The following is a 23,040-nucleotide window of genomic DNA, read 5'->3' on the forward strand; positions in this document are numbered from 1 at the left end:
TCTCTTCCCAGACTGTCCTTTAGCCTCATCCACTTCCCATCTCTTACCCGTCCCGCCCTCCGCCGCTCCTCTTTTTCGGCGCCTTTCTATCCGTATTTCTCACTCCCTCCCCATTCCCAGACGCCGCCTCCACCGCTCGCGGGGTAGGGCAGGAGTGGGGGGAAAGGGAGAGCGCTGGCGGGGGCGGCGCCCGAGGTGGGGTGGGGCTGGGAGGGTTCCCACCCGGAGCCACCCTCCTGGGCATCCCTCTGCGACTCCGGCGGCCTCCACCTGCAGCGGCGCCGAGGGGCGGGGCGAGGGCGGGGCCGGGGCGCCACCCGTGGGAGCGGAGGCGGGAGCCGGAGTGGACCAGGGGTTGCGGCCGCTGCAGTTGTCCTGGCTGGTGCTGGGGCGGCGGAGCGGCGGGAGAGGGGTGGCGAGGCGGAAGACTGGGAGACCCCCTGAAGGACCAGCGAGACTCGGAGACCAGAGACCCGCCCCGGGAGACCTGGGACTCGGGGGGCGAGCGGATTTCCTTGCGCTCTCTCGAAGCGCGCGCGGGGGTCGCCCCATGGCAGGGACTCCGGGCCGCGATCCATGGGGGGCCCCTGGGATTTGTTACCTTCTTGGCTCCCTGCTTGCCGGACTGCTCTTCCCAGGGGCTGTCGCCTTCAATCTGGACGTGATGGGCGCCCTGCGCAAGGAGGGCGAGCCAGGGAGCCTCTTCGGCTTCTCTGTGGCTCTGCATCGCCAGTTGCAGCCCGGACCCCAGAGCTGGTGAGTCACCACACCCGCGCAGAATCCCCGTGCCCGAGCCACAGGTGCGCCCCCGGCCCGCCCCATCTCTCAATCTTCCAACCCCATCAAGACTCAGGCTGCCTACAGATAACCCACACCCCAGCCTGGAGCCTTGCCTGTCTTGGGTCTGAGACCCAGGATCTTGCTTTGGGGATAAGTTGGAGAACAAGGTTCTTGTCTTGGCTGGGAGCGATCTCCTTTCAACTTTCACCCCAGCTTGCATTCTTGTTCCAGTCCCAGTGCTTGTGGCTCCCCTCCTTCTGGGGGCTGAACTCCCTCAGGGAGGGAGATTGAGCATTTGGCCTCTGCTTAGGTCAGGAGGAGAGGGAAAGGACAGAGAGGCTGAAGGTGCCATGGAAGGGGTGGAGGGTAGACTCCAGAAATAACTTTCTGCCAGGGCATTGCCATGGGATGGAAAGAGAGCATCGGGACGCTGGGCTGCCGCTTCTGTGGCTCAGGACCACAGGAAGGCTGGGAGAGGACCTGGGAGGGTCTGGCAGTCTGCACTAGGTGGCTTGGTGATAGAGGGTGGCAGAAAACAGAGCCTCCAAAGTTGTAGCAGCAGCAGCAGCAGTGAGACAGATCCAGGAAGGATGCTGGCCAGGCTGTTCCCCTTCCTCCTCCTCAGGAAATTTCCAGCTCCAGGAATCTCAGCAGTGGGGAGAGGCAGGGAGAGTGAGGGGCAGAGGACAATTCTGGTTATTTTCTAATCAGTTCGGGACCCGTAGGAGAAAGACACACTTATGGGGCCTGTGACTGTCATGCTTCCTGTACTATTGGCCCCAGCTCCTTATACGATTTTAAAAAGGGAGTCAGGAAGGGGAAGAAAGCGGCCCACCCCTTCCTTCCAGGGGACTTTTCTCTCCTAGGCTGGTGCCTAAGCCACACTAAGTGTCCATTACTGAGATCAGTGCTGTCCACTGGGACTGTCTTCTCCCCACTGCTATTGGCCTGGGGGCAGAGAGTAGGGACAAGAGCTCATTTCTCTTCCCTGCTCAGGGAGGAGGGGCTAGCTCTGATTCTTCTTCTTCCATTATCCCTGTCATCAGGGAGCAGGGTCAAGCGGTCCCCCAAACTTTGGGAGCAATGGAAAGCTACTGACTTCAGCTCTTCTTCAGCCTTCTGTCTGCTTCCTCCCTCATCTCTGTCTCCCTCCCTCCCCCCTCCCGCCATGTGCTAGAGTTCTAGGACTGGAGGCCTTTTTAGGACATGCTGAGCTCTCTGAGCTATTTCCAGGCAAATTCTAGGTTATTTTTAATAGCTTGGTCTCTTGTCATTTCCCCCTCGTCTCTGATGGTGGCCCCTAAGCCAAATTGGGGGCCTTCCCAGAGGGGCCTGACCCCCTCACCCTGCTCTTGTTCCAGCAGGGGGCGCTCTGCTGTCTCGTGGCCTGTGAGAGGCCAGATACCTCGCTAAGTCCCTGGCTTTGGGGTTGCAGCTCACCTTCCCCAGCACTCGCTGATCGAAAGACCTCACCAATTTTGATGTCTTTCAATCTGGCCCCAGATGAGACTTTGAAGTGTAACCTTCTTTGCTCTGTGGTTTCAGCCTCTTTTATTTCCATCAGCTGTAATACCATCAACTGTACTACCATATAGAGTTGTTGTGAGCATTGAAAGAGTTGTTAACACATGTAAAATGCTGAGAATAGTGCAAGGCCCACAGTGGGTGCTATGAAAGTGTTGGTACCTTTTTTCTTGTATGGTGATCCACAGAGCTGGAGCGTAGCTTTAGTGCCTTACAGGGAGCCTGGATCCAAAGGCTTGGCTGGAGCATCCCCCGGGCTGAGCCAACCTTCCAGGCCAAGCACCCTCCCCACAGGGCCACCCAGATTGAGAGAGTCAGAGTGGGCCGGACTTGGGTTGGAGCCTGGAGTGAATGGGGAATTGAGAAGTGCAGAGGTACTGGGCTACTCCTTCACCTCCACTTAGCCAGGCTCCCAGGGAGTCCTTTGCTCCTAGCTGCCTTTCTCTCTGCAGTGGCTGCATCTGTGGATACTGTTCTGTCCAGAGGTCTGGGGTGGCTGGGGATCATGGGATGAAGCCAGGAGGGAGTGTGTGGCTGGGCCAGAGGTGGAGGGACTGGAGAGGCTGTGTGTGGGAACTCTTGTTCCAGGTGGGATGGTCTGGTCTGTTCTCCACCAAGTGTGGGGCTGGGCATAGCTATGCACTCAGCTTCTTTCCTCCATATGGACCCCTCCCCTCCTTTCTACTCCCTACTCATGACCTCCAGGGGAGATGTGAGCATTAAACACGACTGTTAGCTTCTCCTGGTGCTTAGTTATGCGCTGACCAGCTGAGACACTGTGTGTCTCTGTGAGTCTGCATAATGTGTGGGTCCAGCAAACACATATGGACACCTCCTAGGGGGCAAATGCAAAGATGAATGAGGCAGCCCCAGTCCTCCAAGGGCTCCCCATCTCTGAGTTTGGAGGTGGGAGCACCATGGACTTGTCTGAAGGTTGGCCATGCCACCTAGTTTCTTTTTCTGCTTGGGTACCCTCCTCTCCTCATCCCTGTCTTCCTTTTCTGAAGGTGGCCAGTCATTGGGTGGAAAAGGCACAGATATTGGAATTAGGCAGATGTGGGTTTGAATTCCAGCATCCAACTAATGTCTCTGAGTGAGTTTCCTCGTCTGAAAGAGAAGCAAAGAATCCTCACATAGGATTGTTGTGCAGGTTAAATGAGATAATGCAGGTAACATGCCTAGCCCGGTGCCCGGCACCTATTAGAGAGTCATAAACGTTAGTTCCTCATATCCCTGGCATCTAGCCTAGGGCCTGACCCATAGTAGGTGCTGAATAAATATTACTTCCTTGTCTCACCAGTGCCTGACACAGGGCTTGGCAGATGATAGGTTCTCAATAAATAGTTGTTAACGAATGCCCAGTGTATGCTCTCTTCCCTTCCACTCCCCACCCCCCTCTCTCGTGACATTGGCTCTGACACGGGGTGACAGCTGCTAAGAGACGAGGAGGAGTTGTGGGAAGGGAGACTGGCTCTGTGCCCCATCAGAACTGGCACAGTGCCCCACAGATGCCTGTCTGCAATATTGCCCCACACAGTTTTGGGCCTCGCGCCCCAGCGAGGGCGATGGAGGAAAAGAGTGGGGGAGAGAGGCCTTGAGGTTTGTCTTGCTGATGCTTTTGAGTCTCCCTCTGCGAAAAGAAGATCCTTGTAGCCAGCTGGGTGCCAATCACCTCACCTCTCTCTCTCCTTCACTCCTGGCCTGGGGGTCCTCCCCAGGGGACCCAGGCAGCCTCCATTCCCAGCACAGTCCTCCCCTGGGGAAGAAGCCTTGGCTGTGATCATGGAAAATTGTCCTGCCAAGAAAGTTGTAGCTGGGAAAGCGTCTGAGGGGGAGGTAGGAGAGAAGGCTGGGTGGGGGTGGGGCGGGGGGCGGAATGGGGAAAATCATGGACGGGGGAGCAGAAGGAAGGATGGGGAAGGGGATTCAGGATGTATGGGGAGAATGGGGCTAGGATTGGAGACAGAAAGAGAAACTTGCCCCTACCTCCATGCCAGCCGGCGTGACTGATAGAATCCTGGGCTGGCACGGTTACTGGGCGGTGGGTCTTTGATGGATCCCCGATGAGAGGGTGAGGGAGGTGGACCCATATCTAGTCTCTTGCTTGGCCCTGCAAAGCTGGTCCCTGGACCACCTCATGGTGCTGTTACTTTTGCTCCCAGCATTTTTGGCATTTCTTGAAAGGTTTCGACTGAACTGGGGTTGGGGAGGAGGGTAGAGCTTGGGGATGGGGCCAGGGAGTTGGGGGTAGGAAGGGCTGGTCAGGAACAGGTGCTGGGAACAGGCGGTTCTTTCAAACCAGCAGTGCTGGCCAGGCTGCTGGGGTGGCGTGAGCGTGTGTGTGTGTGTGTGTGTGTGTGTGTGTGTGTGTGTGTGTGTATCTACTATGTATGTGGTTCTTCATCCAGATAGTATGTGCATGCGTAATGTGATGATTGCACGGCCAAGTGTGTTAATTTGCCCGTATCAGGACATGGGAAAACTGGCTTTTGGCCCTTTGCCTTAGTCCTTCAACACTCTGCCTGGTACCGAGGAGTTGGGCCTGGGCAGCTCTGGGGAGGTGGAGCACTCTGGCCACCAACTCCTGCCCTTGCCCCATCATGCAGGCTGCTGGTGGGCGCTCCCCAGGCTCTGGCCCTGCCTGGGCAGCAGGCAAATCGCACTGGAGGCCTCTTCGCTTGCCCACTGAGCCTGGAAGAGACTGACTGCTACAGAGTGGACATCGACCGGGGAGGTGAGGGCCCTGTGGGGGTGGGGTGGGGGGCACAGGAGGAGGGGAGGGGAGGACTGGGCTTCCTCTTTCCTCCCCTAATTCCCAGTGTCCCGCCTCCAGCTGACGTGCAGAAGGAGAGTAAGGAGAACCAGTGGTTGGGAGTCAGTGTTCGGAGCCAGGGACCTGGGGGCAAGATTGTTGTGAGTACCATATCTTTTTTTTTTTTTTGACTTTTAATATTTACTATTTTTATTGAAAAAGGTCATGAAAATTAATTTTTAAAAAGAAGGAAAAACAGTTTGACTCTGTAACAGTAATATAATTGCAATGAGTACCACTTCTTGTCACTTATGCAAGGGTGGTGTGTGTATGTGTGTGTGTGTGTGTATGGTGTGTGCATATGCACAGATGTGCTTACAGAACTCAGGTTGGCAATATGGTATGATGGTCCGCTTCCGAGGACCTCAGAGAGATACAAAAAGGTGTAAGACATGGTCCCTGTCCTTATAAATTTAAAAATGTCTAACCGTTCATCCATCCACTGATTTGTCAAACTCACTGAGAACCTTTTAAACATCAGGCATTGTGCTAGTTACTGAGAGAGGACGTGTAAACTCAGGGAAAAGCCTGGTTCTCAGCTAGCCTCCTGCATAGTTCCAGAGATTCTCATTCTCTCTCTCTGTCATCACTAACATGCACAAACAATAATATAAGTCCCTATGGGGCAGAATGTGGTTAATGCTAAGTGAGTGGTATGGTCCCCAGTCCATACAAGTTCAAGGGAGGAGTGGAGAGCAAAGACTCCTGCAGGTGGGGTGATTTGAGCCAGGATTTCCAGAATAAGCAACACTTGGAGTGTGGAGAAGGGAGGGAGTTCTTTGCAGACGAGGTGGCAGTGCTTAGAAAGGTTCAGAGGCAGTACCAAGCTGGGCATGTTGGGGATAGTCCCATCTGGCGGGATCGAGGAGACGTGAGTTCTGGGTGCTGGCTTTGTTGTGCTGTGGGTGAAGAAGTGGGTGCAGAGAGGATAGGGCAGGGGATTATATTATATACCTGCCTTACACTGGGCTGGGGGGCGGTGCCCCAGTGATGCTGGCAGATGTGTCTGTGTGTGTGCGCGTGCCTGTACGCACTCGCGCGCGTGCACCCGAGTGCAAGTGAACCAGTGTCTGCCAAATGTCTGCACACGGGCAGCGTGGCTCAAGCAGGGTCCTGGCCCTCACAGTGGAATGAGCCCCTCTCCTTTGCTCCCACAGACCTGTGCGCACCGATACGAGGCGCGGCAGCGTGTGGACCAGATCCTGGAGACGAGGGACGTGATTGGTCGCTGCTTTGTGCTAAGCCAGGACCTGGCCATCCGCGATGAGCTGGATGGCGGGGAGTGGAAGTTCTGTGAGGGACGCCCCCAGGGCCACGAACAATTTGGGTTCTGCCAGCAGGGCACGGCCGCCGCCTTCTCCCCCGACAGCCACTACCTCCTCTTTGGGGCCCCGGGAACCTATAACTGGAAGGGTGAGTGACTCCTTGGGGAGGGGAGAAGGGAACCAAAATGTCCAGTACCTCAGAGAGGGGGTTGGGGGCAGCATGTGGCCAAGCACACCCACATGTTCACTGCCGTGGAGCCCTGGGGCCCTGCCACGCTTCTCACCACAGCCATGCCAGCACGCACACGAACGGGGCCATCGCCTCTCCTCCGCATGGCCGAGAGTTCCGCAACATGCTGGCATGAGCTCCCACATGCCCAGCCGGGGCCCGCATGCTCCAACACACCAGCCCACACCTCATCACTCCCATTCCCATCTCCGCACGCTGCCGCTGGCCGGGCTGACACTCGGTGAGTGTGATGCCAAGTCTGGGGGACCCCAGGCAGCTTGGGCCGGGAGGGGGTGGAGATAGGGCTGGAAAGGAGAGGAGGGGCTTCCCTGGGTGCCTGTCTAACTAGCGCCCGGCCTGCGGGTGCTCCTTGCTCCCTGCCCTGGGCACTAACAGGTCTGTCCTTGCAGGCACGGCCAGGGTGGAGCTCTGTGTGCAGGGCTCAGCGGACCTGGCACATCTGGACGACGGGCCCTACGAGGCGGGGGGTGAGAAGGAGCAGGACCCCCGCCTCATCCCGGTCCCTGCCAACAGCTACTTTGGTAGGGACCCCTCCCTGGCCCGGAGCTGCTCTAACCCTCTGCTCCTCTCTTGTCCTCTCTCTCCATGCTCCCATCCTTCCGTCTCTGTCTCTGTCCCTCACTCTGTCTCTGTCTCTGATTCTCATCTCTCTGGTCTGTTTGTCTCTCTCGTATTCTTTCTCCACGCCTTCCTCTTTCTGTCTGCCTCTGTCTCCCCATTCTGTGGCCCCTCCTCTGGATGTCCCTTCCCTGGTGTCTCCCCCGCCCCGCCCCCCGCAGGGTTGCTCTTTGTGACCAACATTGATAGCTCAGACCCTGACCAGCTGGTGTATAAAACTTTGGACCCTGCTGACCGGCTCCCAGGACCAGCCGGAGACTTGGCCCTGAATAGCTACTTAGGTTTGTAAGCTCCCCTCCACGTCCTCCTGGGCCCTGGGGGCTTGGCCTGGCCTCCCCACCTCTCCTGCCCTGCCCCGCAACACGTACCCAGAGAAACACCCACTGGGCCCAGATTACAGACAAGAGCTGAGCCCAGTAACCAGGCCCAAGGAGAAGAGGCCCAGGGGTGAAACCTCGGGGCTGTGAACGGGGGTCTCCATGGAGGACGATCCAGGTGGGCTGAGGCTGTACTGGGAAGGAAGGAGGCTAGACCTCTGGGGGACCTTCTCTGAGGGATGGATGGTGGGCATGTGCGGAGAAAGGTCCAGCTGTGTTGGTAAGTCCCTCTCCTTTCTCATCCGCATCCTTCCGCAGAAGAGGAGGAAACGAGGCCTGGGAGAAGCTTGCGTGAATCAAGCTCTTCCCCATTTCCCCCGTTTCCTCCTCTCCCGTCCATGTGAAGTCTTCCTCTTCCTGCCAGGATGGTGGGAGTAGGGGGCAAAGAAGGTGCATTGGATGGGATGGGAGCCTCCTGGGTGTGCAGAGAGGAGAGCAGTTCCAGGGAATCATATGGGGGCGCCCTGGCCCAGCTCCTGCCGGCGCCTCGGCCCCCAGCCCAACGGCCTGGCCTTCTCAGCCGTTGCCTTTCTCCTTCCTCCCCAGTCCCTGAGGCCGACCTCATTGCACTTCTTGTGCCAGACCTTAGTCTCTGGGTGGGGAGGGCTTCCGGGCCTCTGGAGGGGAGGAGGAGTGGTCCAGCTGTGGTGGTGATACCTCAGAGGGCACCTCTACCTTTTAGGGAGGGGCAGGGTGGGAGGAGCTGTGACCTACCCTGGCTGGGAGTCTGGTGGGGAGAGCTCACTGGTGAGTCGCCCCCATCCAGGTTTCTCCATTGACTCGGGGAAGAGTCTGGTGCGAGCAGAGGAGCTGAGCTTTGTGGCAGGGGCCCCCCGTGCCAACCACAAGGGTGCTGTGGTCATTCTGCGCAAAGACAGCGCCAGTCGCCTGGTGCCTGAAGTTATGCTGTCCGGGGAGCGCCTGACCTCTGGCTTTGGCTACTCGCTGGCGGTGGCTGATCTTAACAATGACGGGTGAGAGTGGGCCGAGGCGGGTGGAGCCTGGGGGAGGCTGGGTCTAAGAGGGGTAAGGGGCCTCTGGCCTTTCCTCCTGACTCCACTGGCTGTCTCCCTCTCTCCATAGCTGGACAGATCTGGTAGTGGGTGCCCCCTACTACTTTGAGCGCCAAGAAGAACTGGGGGGTGCCGTGTATGTGTACATGAACCAGGGGGGTCACTGGGCTGGGGTCTCCCCTCTCCGGCTCTGCGGCTCTCCTGACTCCATGTTCGGGATCAGTCTGGCTGTCCTGGGGGACCTCAACCAAGATGGCTTCCCAGGTGTGAATGGGGACAGGGAAGGCTGGGGAAGGGGGGGAGGGAGGGGGGAGGGGCAGGGGTGCGGAAGTGCCTCTGAGGTCAAGGGGAAGGTCTTCTGAGGGCTCAGGGAGAGGAGCAACCTGGGCTCCTGTCTGAGCTTTACCATTTACCAGCTTTGTGACCTTGGGCAGGTCCCCTTTCTGAGCCAGTGATACCTGCAGAGAGTAGCTGAAAGGATTAAAAATGACATGTGTAAGGTGCCCAGGACTTAGTAGCCTCTCAATAAAATAGAAAACACAGGGTATGGAACTGAGTGACTGAGGGAAAGTAGGGGCCTGGACCTCATGCCTCCCACCTCCAGCCCCCAGGTCTGATTGCCTTTCTCCCACTCCTGCAGACCTTGCTGTAGGGGCTCCCTTCGACGGGGATGGGAAAGTCTTTATCTACCACGGGAGCAGCCTGGGGGTTGTCGTCAAACCTTCCCAGGTGAGGGGGGTGGTGGGGATGAGGGAATGGGTGTCTGGGGGACCTGGGGGGCACAACAGCAGAGGGCGGGGGAGGCAGAGGCCGGGAGGTGATGGGTGGGGAGGCTGATGGTCTGGTCCCGCAGGTGCTGGAGGGCGAGGCTGTGGGCATTAAGAGCTTTGGCTACTCTCTGTCGGGCGGCCTGGATGTGGATGGGAACCGCTACCCGGACCTGCTGGTGGGCTCCCTGGCCGACACTGCCGTGCTCTTCAGGTGAGCCCTCCCTCTCTGCTGGCCTCCCCCTCCCCAAGGCCGGAGCCGCTCTGCAGTGCCAGATCTGCCGCCTCCCCTCTTTCCCAGCCTCATGTTCTCATGTTTCCTGTGCCCTGGACTCCCCCTTCCCCAGGGCCAGGCCCGTCCTCCACGTCTCCCACGAGGTCTCTATTCTTCCAAGAAACATCGACCTAGAACAGCCCAACTGCGCCAGTGGCCACTTGGTCTGGTGAGGCGGGGTCCGAGGGGAGGGTGGAGGGGAGCCTCCAGGGTCCAGTTCTTCCCTGTCTGCCCAGTTTGGGGCTGGGGCTGGGGCAGGAGTGGGCAGGGTTGGGGTGTGGCCCGGGCCTGTCAGCCTTGCCTTTGTCCCCGCAGCATGGACCTCAGGGTCTGTTTCAGCTACATTGCATCGCCCAGCAGCTACAGCCCCGTTGTGGGTGAGTGAGGCCCCTCCACGCCCACCCCGTTGGGTGTCAGGGTGGGTCACTCCGGGGTGCAGAGAAGGGCCCATTGGAGCTGCTCTGCAGCTCACCGGTCCCTCCTCTCCCACCTGCCACAGCCCTGGATTACACGTTAGATGGGGACACAGACCGGAGGCTCCGGGGCCAGGTGCCCCGTGTGACCTTCCTGAGCCGTGGCCCAGATGACCCCAAGCACCAGGCCTCAGGCACCGTGTGGCTGAAACACCAGCATGACCGAGTCTGTGGAGACACTATGCTTCAGCTTCAGGTGGACGCTGACCCCTTGGCCTCTGAGGGTCATTGTCATCGCATCTTCTCTTTTCCTGGATTCCTCTCATCTTCTTCCCAAACACACTCACACCTCAGTCTAAGATCTCGACATTTGGGAAGCCTCCCTTTTGGGCCTCTCTTTTACCTGCTGTTTTCATGCATCTCCTGTCAAGTTCTATACGCCCTGGAGATGGCCATGGCAGGTTCCATCTTCTTGTCTGGTCCCCGAAGCCCTAAATCCTGGCTGTCCTCCCTTCTCCACCCCAGTTGCTCTCCCCCCGCTAGCCCAGTTCTCCGCCTCTCTCCTTCGTCTCCCTGAGCCTCCTTCTGGGTTTCAGGACCTGTCCTAGGTCTGGCTGGGGGCTTTGGGCAGGGCTGGGGTCTGGGGTTGTTCTTGTATCCACGTCTATCTTTTCCCTTCCCCAGGAGAATGTCAAAGACAAGCTTCGGGCCATCGTGGTGACTCTGTCCTATAGTCTCCAGACCCCTCGGCTCCGGCGACAGGCTCCTGGCCAGGGGCTGCCCCCCGTGGCCCCCATCCTCAATGCCCACCAGCCCAGCACCCAGCGGACAGAGGTGAGCATGCGTTCTGGTTTAGCCCAGGAGAAGAAGCTGGGAGGAACAGGGATCATGACTCCCTCGCCAGTGACATTCACAGCTTGCAAAATTCTTTCATGTTACCCCACTCGTTCCTCATATCTCTAGATGCTGTAACAGGTGGACCGCAGATGTAAAATGGCCCAAATTATCATGTGTTCCTAGTCAGAGGGGACAGGCAGTCATTCAGGGGTCCAGGGTGGTGGGGGTCTGCCATGTTCAAATGTGGCCTCCAAGGTCCTCAGGTCACCTCTATCCCCATCAGTTGGAGGGGGGTGGGGAGTTCCTTGTGTGGTTCTTATGGCCAGTCCGGAAGTGATGCCCTTTACTTCTCTTCACGTTCTAAGTCTGGGACTTAGTTACATGCAAGAAAGGCCGAGGAAATGCGGCCTCGCTGTGGACTAGCCTGCTGGTCTCTACCACGGCATCGTAATACTCCCATCATTTTACTGATGGGGACACAGCTCAGAGTGGTTAGGTGACCAGCTGGGTATCACACAGCTAGGAAGCAGCAGGTCTGCGGGTTGAACTCAGGTTGTTTACTCCCGTGATCCTCTACCCCGCCATATGCCTTGGCGATACATTCACCCCCTGGGAATGACCCCCTCTTCAAATCTCTCCCCAGATCCACTTTCTGAAGCAAGGCTGTGGTGAAGACAAGGTGTGTCAGAGCAATCTGCAGCTGGTCCACGCCCGGTTCTGCGCCCGTGTCAGCGACACGGAGTTTCAGCCTCTGCCCATGTGAGGGGGAGCGAGGGAGCAGGTGGGGTGGGAAGGCAAGAGATCAAGGGACGGAAGGAAGTCCCCTTGGGAGGGCCAGCAGGAGCGGGGGCTGAGCCTGCAGGGAGAGGGTGGAAGGTGGAAGGTGGGGAGGACCTGCTGAGAGCTCAGAAGTTTGCAGGATGAGGGCAGTGAGGGGCCCACAGGGGCTCCTCTGGCAGAGAGTGACAATCCTTCACCATATAAAAAAAATTATACAGTTCACATACATCTCACTGTTAAGTCTTCACAACCCCATGAAGCAGGAAATATTACTAGTCCCACTTTAGAGATGGAGAACGGAGGCCTAGAGAGGTTAAATTACTTGCCCAGGGTCAGTAAGTGCTGGAGCTGGGGCCAGAAACAAAGGTCCCCTGACTCCCAGTCTTGACTCTCTTGAGTCTGAGGCTTGGACCGGTGTGTGCGGAGATTTGGGAGAGCCAGGGTGGGAGGAGAGGTTCAGGGAGTGGGGGCAGGCAGCGTGCACTGGCGGGGGGAAGAGGAAGGGAGGGAGAGGCGGGGGCAGGTGTTCAGGTCTTAGAGTGAGTGGCATCTGACCCCCCAGGGATGCGGATGGGACGACAGCCCTGTTTGCACTGAGTGGGCAGCCAGTCATCGGCCTGGAGCTGAAGGTCACCAATCTGCCTTCGGACCCAGCCCAGCCCCAGGCTGATGGGGATGACGCCCATGAAGCCCAGCTCCTGGTCACCCTCCCTGCCTCTCTGCACTATTCAGGAGTCCGGGCCCTGGACCCTGCGGTGAGGACCCGGGGCAGGGCAGGGATGGGGTCTTGGGGGCTCCAGTAACCCAAGCTGATCTCTCCTTCTGTCCCCACTCCAGGAGAAGCCGCTGTGCCTGTCCAATGAGAACGCCTCCCATGTCGAGTGTGAGCTGGGGAACCCCATGAAGAGAGGTGCCCAGGTCGGCATACCTGCCCTTATCCCTATCCGAGCGGCTCTGTCACCCCTGACCCCTCCTCAAGCCCCTCGCCCTCCCGGACTCTAACCTTGCTCACCCTTTGCCTAGGTCACCTTCTACCTCATCCTTAGCACCTCAGGGATCACCATTGAGACCACAGAGCTGGAGGTGGAGCTGCTGTTGGCCACGTAAGGCTGGCGGGGCAAGGTGGGTGAGGGTGGGGGCAGTGGCTTGAAGTCCACCTAGAAAGGGCTCTGCTGTCCTCACCTGGTCCCTTGGGGCGGGGCCTGTGCCCGCCGCCCACGCCTGCCCCTGCCACACGCCAGGATCAGCGAGCAGGAGCTGCAGCCGGTCTCTGCCCGAGCCCGTGTCTTCATCGAGCTGCCACTGTCCATCACGGGGTAAGCCCTGTCCAGGGGGGCACCTCTGCCAGAGGGGTGGGCATCGTTACCCCCAAACCCGGGCCTGGGCTCTGCCTCACCTGGCCTGGCCCTCCATCAGGCCCCAGGCCTCCTCAGCCCCTGTTTTGACCCCTCCTCACCAGGGTGGCCATTCCCCAGCAGCTCTTCTTCTCTGGCGTGGTGCGGGGCGAGAGCGCCATGCAATCTGAGCGAGATGTGGGCAGCAAGGTCAAGTATGAGGTTACGGTAAGTGGCCTGGTGAGGTCCCTCCCTTCTTGGCACAGAGGGGAAGCTGAGACATGTCCCAAGGGCTGTGGCTTTTCTCCCATCTGGCGCCTGGTGGTCCGGCGAGTTCGAGGCCTCTCCCAGTTCCTGGGCCTTGGCTGTGTGCAGGTGTTTGTGTTGAGGCCTCAGTTGACCATTTCCTGCTCATACCTGACTGGACATCCCACCTGCTGGTCTGGGGAGGCCATGAGGGCCCAGGGGCCTCTGCTGGGGGACGGGGACATGGGGGGAGGGCTGATGTCTCTTCCCAGAGCCCTGCCCTTGCTTGGCTGGGGCCTCCCCGCATTTCCCGGTGACATCTCCGGGTTTTCCTGGGTTTGGGGTGGGCAGAGAATGGTGCCTGGATCTCGGATCCTGAGTCTTTGTTGAAGCTATGCTTCCCCGCAGCCCTGTCCCCTCCATCTCTGGGGATTTAGAACCTGTCCTTCGCACTCTCTTGTGCCCACAGGTCTCCAACCAAGGCCAGTCACTCAATACCCTGGGCTCGGCCTTCCTCAACATCATGTGGCCCCACGAGATTGCCAACGGGAAGTGGCTGCTGTACCCCATGCGGGTGGAGCTGGAGGGCGGGCAGGGGCCGGGGCAGAGGGGACTCTGTTCCCCCAGGCCCAACATCCTCCACCTGGTGAGGCTTAGGCGGGGTGGGTGGGGCGGCGGAAGCAGGGTGGGGCGTGGTCAGACTTTGGGAAGGATGCCATGGGGCTGGGGGTGTGTGGCTGGTCGGGGGGCCAGGAGGAGGGTGCTGGGGAGGAGGTGCCACCTGTCCTTGCTGCGTTTGGAGGGACCCTCACTGGGCCCCTCCCCACCTCAGGATGTGGACAGCAGGGACAGGAGGCGGCGGGAGCTGGGGCAGCCGGAGCCGCAGGAGCCTCATGAGCAGCCGGAGCCCAGCACGTCCTGGTGGCCAGTGTCCTCTGCTGAGAAGAAGAAAAACGTCACCCTGGTGAGGGCGGGGCAGACGTGGCCCAGGCAGGATGGGGTGGGGCACGGGGTATGACAGAGGATGGCGGGGAGAGGGGAGGGCAGGGAGCTTCAGGGTGCCGGGTGGCCTGTCAACAACTGTGATGGTCACGGACACCGGGGGCAAGGTGACAGGGCACTTCACATCACACCTGTGAAGCAGCTGCCGCCGCCGCAGCTCCCCCGTGCCCACCAGGTGTTCACTCCAGAGCAGGGCACTTACCATAGCCCGTTGCCCACGCAGTTGATTCTCCCTGCGTTTGTATGAAAGGTCACATTTTATAGGGGGGTGGTTTTAGCCATCTCTGAGATCTGTTTGTTATCCTTTTGAATTCTTTTAGGACAGAAAGTCAATTTGCATAAGGAAACCTGCTTGATTTTCACAATGTCAAAAAACACTTGAAGGTTTTAAAAGTTCTAATAATTAAATCGATAGTATATTTATGTGATTCATTAAGCCTATCCTTTTCGAGCCCTTTTGCCTCCTGGTTTCCTCCTTGTTTCACACGGTTTTGTTCCTGAGGGGGCTCGCTGAGCAGATTAGCGCAGACTCTGTGTACTGGTCCCTTTTAGGATGGCGCTGGCAGTGAGAGTGGGAGGGGGGACACAGATCGGGGGGTGCTTGGCCTGGTGGCAGAAGGTGAATCCCAGGTGTGGAAAGGATGGGCAATAGAGGCAAAAAGAGGCAAAGAGACCTTGGCAGGGGGAGGGCAGCAGTTGGGCCAGCTCTGGTGGCATCTGTCTGGGAGGAAGTTCTGCTGCCACAGCCCATCCTTCCTGGGGGCCCTCGGCTTCCCTGCCCCCCTGAGAGCATGGCGGAAAGCAAATGAAGGCACCTCAGGGGTGGTATGAGCTTGTGTAACTGCTGTTTCCCTGTTACATGGATAGTCCTGCTTTCTCCAGGGGACTGATGTCTTCTGAAAGGCCACCCTTTTTGATAAGAACTTTGAAATGGATTCTTTTACTTAAAATGACTTTTAGACAAATTGACCAAGGATTCTTGAATTGCTCGAAAGTGGCCATTCTTCTGTATAGGCAGCGTGATGAATAGAACATTAATTTTTAGGCAAATGGGCCATTAGGTAGGATTGGGCCAAATGGATTTAGGGCAGGCTTGGAAGGAGAAGGGCCTAAGTCCCCTGTCCCCCCAGCAGCTCCTGGGGCATCCTCCTCCTTCAGTAAGTTTGGGTTTCGCAAAGGAGTGCAGCTTTGCCCACTCTGGACCTGGGTTCAAGTATCTGCTCCACCTCTTTCCAGCTTTGCTAGCTGTGTGACCTGAGGCAGGTCACCTGGCCTCTTTGAACTTTAATTTCCTAGTTTGAAAAAATGGGGATGATAATAATATGCACCTTGCAGGACAGTTGTGAATTTAAGTGAGATAAGTACCTTGCAGATAGATGCTCAATATATGGGACTGTCATTAGGTAACATAAGCATCTACTGGGGAAGATACTCTGCCTGCCGCTGTCAAGAGACCTCCTCCCTGCTCCCCATGCATTTCAAAGCCAAATAGCCCAGATTTGGGCTAGGCTGCTATTTTGGACCACAGGGTTAGTTTGGGAAGACTTCTTGGAGGAGGGGAGTTTGAAGCCAGGTAAGGAAAATGGGAGAGATATTGAACGAAGAGCCAGGGGAAAATGGGGGCTCATGGAGGGATGGAGGGAAGGCTCTGGGTAGACGGTGTCTGTGTGACCACGTTTGTGAGGGTGCTGGGCCCTGGGCAGCTCAGTGGGCTGGGGCCAAGCAGCTCAGAGCCCTGCCTGTCCTGGTCCCCAGGACTGCACCCGGGGCACGGCCAGCTGCGTGGTGTTCAGCTGCCCTCTCTACAGCTTTGACCGTGCAGCTGTGCTGCATGTCTGGGGCCGCCTCTGGAACAGCACCTTCCTGGAGGTGAGAGTCAGGCTGGGGCGCTGGGTTGGGCATCCTCTTCCCCAACACCTGCCCTGGGGCTCAGTTCTCCTTCTTCCTCCTTCCTGTCCAAATGCAGCACACTCTCAACCCAAGACAGGCAGAAACACCCTCCGTGTTGGGCACCATTCCGTTTACAAACTTCAGGAGCTGGGGGGAGGTGGGGGCATGGGGGCATTTAGGAGGAGGGTCTCCTTCCTTGCTCCCTTAGGAGTACTCGGCTGTGAAGTCCCTGGAAGTGATTGTCCAAGCCAACATCACCGTGAAGTCCTCCATCAAGAACTTGCTGCTCAGAGATGCCTCCACAGTGGTGAGCTGCCGGGCTGGGGAGGTGGAGCAGGGGAAGCTCTTCTGTCCTGTTGCTCCAGCCCTTGTTCCCTTAACCCCTTGCTCCCCAGATCCCAGTGATGGTATACCTGGACCCCGTGGCTGTGGTGGCAGAAGGAGTCCCCTGGTGGGTCATCCTTCTGGCTGTACTGGCCGGGCTGCTGGTGCTGGCGCTGCTGGTGCTGCTCATGTGGAAGGTGAGGCTTGGGGAGGGTGACGCCAGTGGGCGCAGGGCTCCCCTGTCAGGCAGGTGGCCTTTCATGGTGTGGTTCTCTCACCCAGTCTCCCATTTATTCAGCAAATCTGCATTGAGCACTTACCCTGCGTGTACCAGGGTCTCTATCAGGCCCTGGATGTTTCAGAGATAAGTCAGATGTAGATCTTGTTCTCAGGGATTTTATAGTCTAGTTGGGGAGGGGAGTAGTCTAGGACGAGGCAGTGGACTAAGTCAAGAAAGTGCAGTGGGAATTCAGGCGAGGGCAAGCTCGACAGCTGGTGGCCCTGGAGCTGCGCCTTAGAAGGTGGGGTGGTAGGATCTGGATGTGGGGAGACGGATGGGTGGGTCTGGGCCTTTCAGAAGGACTATAAGAGGCAAAGTCATGGAGGCAGGGAAGTGGGGTCTGAATTAACTAGAGCATGGCGGGTAAGGCTGGGAAGGAAACTGTGGCCAAGAAAGCCAACCAGTGTGGAGAACTGCCTGCAGGGAACTGTTGCCAGGACTGAACTCGGAACCTCCACATACCAGGCTCTACATGGAACCATTCTCATACACACAGAGTGTAGCCAGAATCACGTGTGCGTCTGGGGCTCCACATTAAAAGCCCGTTCATGCGCGTGTCAGTACAGAGAATCACATCCATCACCAGCGGTCATGCCCTGAACCACATGCCACATCTGGGCTATGTGGAACCATGCATGCCCTTGGGGCCCTATGGAGAACTGCCCCCCCTCCCCAGGACCAAGCACACCCTCTGGCAAATGTGAGCCATCAGTGGACCAGGCCTCTGGGCATCCAGACTGTTGGGAACCTTGCCATTCTTAGTGGAGATTGGTGCCTCCGAGAAACTGGCTCCAGAATCTCTGCTTCCTGCTCCCATGGAAGGGGGACAAGGCAGCGGTAGAGGCCCCCATCCCTCCTCAGTCTTCCCATCCTCCACCTCTTCTGCTCCCTTCCTCCCTTCCGTCCCAGTGTGGCTTCTTCCATCGGAACAGCCAGAGCTCATCTTTCCCCACCAACTATCACCGGGCCCGGCTGGCCGTGCAGCCCTCAGCTGCGGAAGCTGGGGGTCCAGGGACCGTGGGGTAATTGTTGTGTGTGAGCATGTGTGTGCGCGCGTGTGCGTGCGTGTGTGGGTATGTATGTGAGCGTAGGTCGAGCTCCCAGCATTCAGGGGACCAGGAATGTGCAGGGTGTAGAAAGGAGATTGCATGAGGGTGGTGTGAGTTCCAGGAACTGAGGGGAGGTGGTTGTCAGGGTGAGGTCATAAGGGTGAGTGTGCACAGCCTGGGGCATGCACAAGGGTTGGGTGGGCTCCTGGAGTTGTGAGCACGTGGGGAGTGCAGGGAGGTGCCGTGCATGTCTTTTCTGTGGGCATGAGTGTGCAGAGACATATGTGCAAGGAGGTGCCGTGCAGTCCAGCATGTAGGAGTCCTGGGAAGTCCTGAGTGTGAGTGTGCAAGGGGCACATTTCTGTCTTGGTAGGTAAGGGCCAGCATGTTCATGACTTAGGGAGGGGCCAGGCTACCATATTCACAGAGGAGAGGGCCCGCCCTAAGGGCCACGCTGCTCAGTACACAGGGGTTGTGCGTACGAGGCTTGAGAGGAATCATTCTGGAGTTTGCAGCGCTCTAGGAAGCCATGTTTTTCCTCTGCTCTTGTTTGTGTTCTAGGGGATGCTACTGGGTCTCTTAAAAATCTTGGGGTTGTGGAAACCTTTGGGGTCAGCAGTCCTGATGTTCTACCTTCAACCCCCTCTTTCAGGCACCAAGGGAGATGTCCTTGGTCCTGCACCTCAGGCCCCTCCTGGTCTTTCTCTTGCTGCCCATGAGAACCTGGGGACCCAGCACTGACGGTGGCACCTGTGAGGGCTGCTTACTGCACGAGCTGCTGCCCAGCCAGCCCCTTTCTGCTGCTGTTGGTTCTTTCTGTCCCAGGGACGGTGGAGGCAAGAGGCTGGGCTGTGCTGGGCATCTGCTCCAGGGACCTCAGCCCCGCAGCCTCCTCATGTCTGGCCTGCTGTTCTTCCAGATGGGATTCTTCAAGCGAGCGCGGTACCCCGAAGCCACTGTGCCCCAGTACCACGCGGTGAAGATCCCACGGGAAGACCGGCAGCAGTTCAAGGAGGAGAAGACGGGCACCATCCTGAGGAACAACTGGGGCAGCCCCCGGCGGGAGGGCCCCGATGCACACCCCATCCTGGCTGGGGATGGGCACCCGGAGCTGGGCTCCGATGGGCACCCTGTGCCAGGCACTGCCTAGCCTCCTCCTTCCCAGTCTGGCCCATGGGTCCCCTGCACCCCTTCCCCAGAGATGGCTCCTGGGGATGAAGAGGGCAGGCTGGGTTGCTGGTGTCCCATCAGGATTTGGCAGGATCTGTTTCCTCAGGGCCACAGGCCTCTCTCCCCGTGAGGACCACACCCCCCCGACCCCCAAACCTCCCCTTAGGATGCTGTGAGATGAGAGGGGGTAAATCAGGGATGGGTCGTGGGGGAGGGTGAGGAGGGCAGTGGTGTCCTGGTGCAAAAGTGGGGAGAAGGGACCCTAATCCCTCCCTCTCCCATTCACCCTGTATAATGAGACCCCAAGGACCTATCTCCCTGAAAGTGCCTTAAGCCCAGAGGGTGGGGAGGAGGTTATGTCGCTGACTCAGGGGCTCTTCCCTCCCTAGCTTCCCCTCGCCTCTGACCTTAGTTTGCCGCATCAATCAGTGGATTTTGTCTATTTATTAAAAACTATTTGAGGACAAAACCTCTGGCTTCTTTGCTGAGTCCTGCTCCCTCGTGCCCGGGGTCTCCAGAGAGGACTGGTTCTCTCTGCATCCCCACAGCCCAGGACAAAGGTGGTGGCTGGAGGGAGCCCGGGGGGCCTGGCAGGGATACTGGTGACTTTTGTGACCAGGTCCTGGGGGCACGTGGGTGTGGTCTCAGAAGTGGGGGGAACACGGGGAAGGGACGGGGAGCTGTCCTAGGGGTAGTGGACAAAAATTGGGAGACCCAGTCCAGGAATTTGCAGTTAAGGATATGACAGGGTATAACTGTTTTCTCCCCGTAGTCAGGATGGGAATAGAGCTTTTTCACTGCACAAGGAAGGGTTGAAGTTAGAGGTTCCCCCGCAGAGGTGGGAGAAGGAGGGGCTTATTTCACCGCCTTTCCCATGATATGGGGGCCAACAGGTAACCACTTGATGGGAGGGGGTTGTCGTTCCATCTGGAGTTCAGAGAACTGGGCATTCTCCAGATCTTTCCAGGTCTCTCTGGTAAGGCAGCAGCCGTCCCCAATGTGTTTCCAGGTGGGCTCTAAAACCTGCTGCCACAGGAAGGCCCAGCTTCCACGCGGCTCAGCCACGTGCTCCCAGAAAAAAAACATTCCTCCCTGGGAGAGAAGAGAGAGCGTCACTTACCTGCTCCATTCCGCAACCTTTCTCTACTCTCACCTCCATCCCGCTGACCAAGCCTGGTCCAAACCTCTTGGTGGAGTGGGAGGTGCTGGCCTGCGAGTTTAGGGCGATCATCCTGCTCTGTGACTTTCTCTGCATGCCCTGCCTCTTACCCCCGCAATGAGTGTGAAGAGCCTCCTGTGACCTAGGGGCGATGACTGGTGAGACATTTTTAAACAATGACCTGAAGGACAGCGTAGCCGAGGGCAGACAGATGGGGAGGTGGAGAACCAGGAGCAGAGATCTCATTGGATACAGAGATGCTCGCTTTGAGCCCTCTCCCGAGACCAAGACGCATGCGTCCCGGACTTCTCAGCCAGCATCCCAGGGAAAGCTTGCACTGGGCTCCTGAGTAAGCGGGGTTTCCTCCAGCTCTTCCCTCCTCACTGTACCCTCCCTAGGTGATCTCATGCACACCTGTGCTTGGAATTTACCAGCTACAAGCTGGTGACTTCCAAATCGAAATCTCCAGGCTGCATCTTTTTCTGACCTCCAGATCTGGACTTCCAAGTGCCTCTGGGTTTCTGCCTGGCCGTCTCCATGGCACCACAGACCTAACAAGCCCCGAACAGGTTTCTCCTATCTTGCAAATGGCACTTCTCTCTACCCTCCCTCACTCGCTCCACCAGACGCTCACGCCAGAAACCTGGAAATCCTCCTACACTCCTTTCTGTCCACACCCGGTTCCAAACTTTATGGATTCTACTACCCCTAATACCTCTACTTAGAACACTCTTTTGTTTCCGCCGCTCCCTCCACCCCCTGCTTAATCCCTCAGATCTCAATTTAAACACCACATCCCTAGGTGTCCTTCACCTCTCTTTCCCCCTTTGTTAGGTGGATCACCTGTGTGCTTCCACAGCGCCCTCTCCTGCCCCATCCAGGCCCTGGTCATATCTCCTGTTCACCAGCAGGTGGGGGTGGGCGGGTGTCTAATGCACTAGTGCCTGAGATTTCCCCATCCTGGGTGCCCTGGACACCGGGGTGCCTGATGCTACGTTTGTTGCCCCGTGCCCATACACTTCCCATTCTGCTCACCGGCCTCAGTACTCTCCGAACTTCCTGCAGGACCCTCTTTGGGCTCTGCACCGAGCACAGCACCAAGGTGCTGACCACCACGTCCATAGAGCCATTGGCCAGCTGTCTCATGTCCTCTCCGAAAGCCACCACAAACCGTTCGTATTCAAGATGCCTATTCTTGGCCATACTCTTTGTCAGGAACTTCTCAAAGTGGGGGTTCGGGTCCAGGCAGGTGATCCTGCAGCCAGATGGGTAGAACTGGAAGTTGGCGCCAGTGCCACAGCCCAGCTCCAGCAGGGCCACCTTCCCCGAGGCTCCTGCCAGCCCCTTTATCTGGCTGAAGAGCTCCTGTTTCTTGCCGTCCATCTTGCGGTTGCACTTGACTGTCAGCATGGCCATCAGGTAGGGGAAATAGGTCTTGCACAGGGGCTCCCAGAAGCCGAGCAGAGCCATGAGGTGCAGGGGCAGGGTCAGGAGCAGCACCAGCAGCTGCAGGAGTCGGACCAGGGTGTCCATGGTAGCCTGGCTCTGAGCGGAGCTTCCCCTGGGTGACTGGCCTGTCTCTCTGCTCCGCCGCTGCAGACTCGAGCCTCCTTTCGCCCCGTGATAGGACTTTGTTCCCTGTCTCCAACTTGGCAGTTTCCTCTTTGCCGGGGTGGAGTTGATGTATGAAATCTCTCCAGAGGGCACTGGTCCCAAAAATCCCGTAGGCTCTTCAACCAATTTTATTACGTGGGGGCGAAGAAACAGGTGGTGCCAGTGTGTCCTGAGTTCTGCGGCGCTGTGCCCAGCTGAAGAGACTGGTGTGTGCTGATCGTCTCAGAGAGACGCGGGAAGGGGGAGGGGAGCTACGTCTCAGATCACAGCTTCATGGGGGCCAAATGCCGGGGAAGAGCGGACTCCTGCGGCATGTCCCGGCCTCATTCCGGGCTCAGGTTCTGCTCAGTTTATGCAAACTGGAAATTCTGGTTGGGTGCCCCTGGAACACCCCCAGGGCTTTGTAAACTGTAACATGCCTCTGCCCCAGATAGAAGCCAAACATAGAGAAGAATGTGTCAACCCCGGGGTGGTGGTGGGGGGAGGTCACAAAACTTCTCTGCTGGGCAGCAGCACAGGGACTGCCCCAGCTCCAGCAGCGCCGTGTGGGAGACACTTTCCTGAGATAGTTCATCCCTGCCTGACTCAGGAATTGTCCCCAGACCTTATCCCTCAGCCCCGCGCTGGCCGGGGCACAGTGGGTTTGACCGGCAGGACAGAGGCAGTGGACTTGGACAGAGCACCCACCCCAACCAGGAACTTTGTTTAAAGTCGTCCTCCCCCAGAGGCCACCAATGGCCCTGGAAAATGCTCCTCGTGAGACTTGAGGCTATTGGACTTTCCCTCTTGTAGAGTGCCCATGCATAGTGGCCGAAGGAAGTTTTGTTTAGAGGAAAGAAAATCAACATTCATTTTATTGTTGAGTGGTATTCCATTTTATGGAGTTACCATAAATTATTTATCCATCCAGCTGTTGACGGACATTTGGATTGTGTCCAGTTTTTGTCTATTACAAATAGAACTCCTATGAACTTTTATGTCCATGTCTTTGTGTGGATATATGCTTGTATTTCCTGTGTGTAAATACCTGCATGTGGAATGGCTATTTATTCATTTATTTAAAATGTGTAATTATTCTTTTGTTTTGGCAGTATCATTTAATTTTTTTCTTTCTTCTTTTTTGTTTTTTTGGTTGTAGTAAAATACACATAACAAAACTTCACCATTTTAAGTGTACAATTCAGTGGTATTAAATATATTCACACTGTTGTGGACCCATCACCGCCATCCACCCCCATAATTCTTTTTATCTTGTAAAATTG

The 23,040-nt window shown here is 57.4% G+C and overlaps 2 protein-coding genes across 9 annotated transcripts; one reads left to right on the forward strand and one right to left on the reverse strand.

Moving 5' to 3' along the window:
- Positions 1-318: 318 nt before the first annotated feature.
- On the forward strand, positions 319-19,474 carry ITGA7 (integrin subunit alpha 7). 8 transcript variants are annotated; one of them, XM_057557173.1, is made up of 27 exons: positions 319-756; positions 4,911-5,038; positions 5,138-5,217; positions 6,274-6,529; positions 7,021-7,152; positions 7,411-7,530; positions 8,393-8,600; positions 8,710-8,903; positions 9,280-9,368; positions 9,493-9,620; positions 9,754-9,849; positions 9,996-10,057; positions 10,180-10,349; positions 10,778-10,927; positions 11,574-11,689; positions 12,273-12,465; positions 12,548-12,628; positions 12,734-12,813; positions 12,952-13,026; positions 13,170-13,272; positions 13,760-13,936; positions 14,123-14,254; positions 16,048-16,161; positions 16,391-16,489; positions 16,578-16,703; positions 17,696-17,808; positions 18,755-18,958. In XM_057557173.1, the coding sequence occupies exons 1-27, from the start codon at positions 551-553 to the stop codon at positions 18,813-18,815; spliced, it is 3,489 nt and encodes a 1,162-aa protein (XP_057413156.1). In that variant the 5' UTR covers positions 319-550; the 3' UTR covers positions 18,816-18,958. The 8 variants fall into 8 exon arrangements, with proteins under 8 accessions (XP_057413156.1, XP_057413154.1, XP_057413157.1 ...); XM_057557171.1 differs by lacking the exon at positions 18,755-18,958 and adding an exon at positions 18,488-18,662; XM_028165778.2 differs by lacking the exon at positions 17,696-17,808 and having other exon boundaries at positions 320-756; positions 18,755-19,474.
- Positions 19,475-19,752: 278 nt separating this feature from the next.
- TMT1B (thiol methyltransferase 1B) lies at positions 19,753-21,718 on the reverse strand. Its single transcript, XM_007179533.3, has 2 exons — positions 21,200-21,718; positions 19,753-20,097 (listed from the first exon to the last, which is right to left on the reverse strand). Exons 1-2 carry the CDS (start codon positions 21,695-21,697, stop codon positions 19,861-19,863), a joined length of 735 nt encoding a protein of 244 aa, XP_007179595.1. The 5' UTR covers positions 21,698-21,718; the 3' UTR covers positions 19,753-19,860.
- Positions 21,719-23,040: the final 1,322 nt, after the last annotated feature.

The sequence above is a fragment of the Balaenoptera acutorostrata genome, chromosome 11, assembly GCF_949987535.1.
Source record: "Balaenoptera acutorostrata chromosome 11, mBalAcu1.1, whole genome shotgun sequence".
NCBI lineage: Eukaryota > Metazoa > Chordata > Mammalia > Artiodactyla > Balaenopteridae > Balaenoptera > Balaenoptera acutorostrata.

Bases quoted from the DNA above. Each gene is read 5' to 3' on its own strand.
- ITGA7 (XM_028165778.2), top strand. From the start codon at position 551: ATGGCAGGGACTCCGGGCCGCGATCCATGGGGGGCCCCTGGGATTTGT. The intron at 8,601-8,709 runs GTGAGAGTGGGC...CTCTCTCCATAG, and splicing joins GCTGATCTTAACAATGACGG to CTGGACAGATCTGGTAGTGG. The intron at 9,369-9,492 runs GTGAGGGGGGTG...CTGGTCCCGCAG, and splicing joins TTGTCGTCAAACCTTCCCAG to GTGCTGGAGGGCGAGGCTGT.
- TMT1B (XM_007179533.3), bottom strand. From the start codon at position 21,697: ATGGACACCCTGGTCCGACTCCTGCAGCTGCTGGTGCTGCTCCTGACC. The intron at 20,098-21,199 runs GTGAGCAGAATG...CTTCTCTCCCAG, and splicing joins TTCGGAGAGTACTGAGGCCG to GGAGGAATGTTTTTTTTCTG.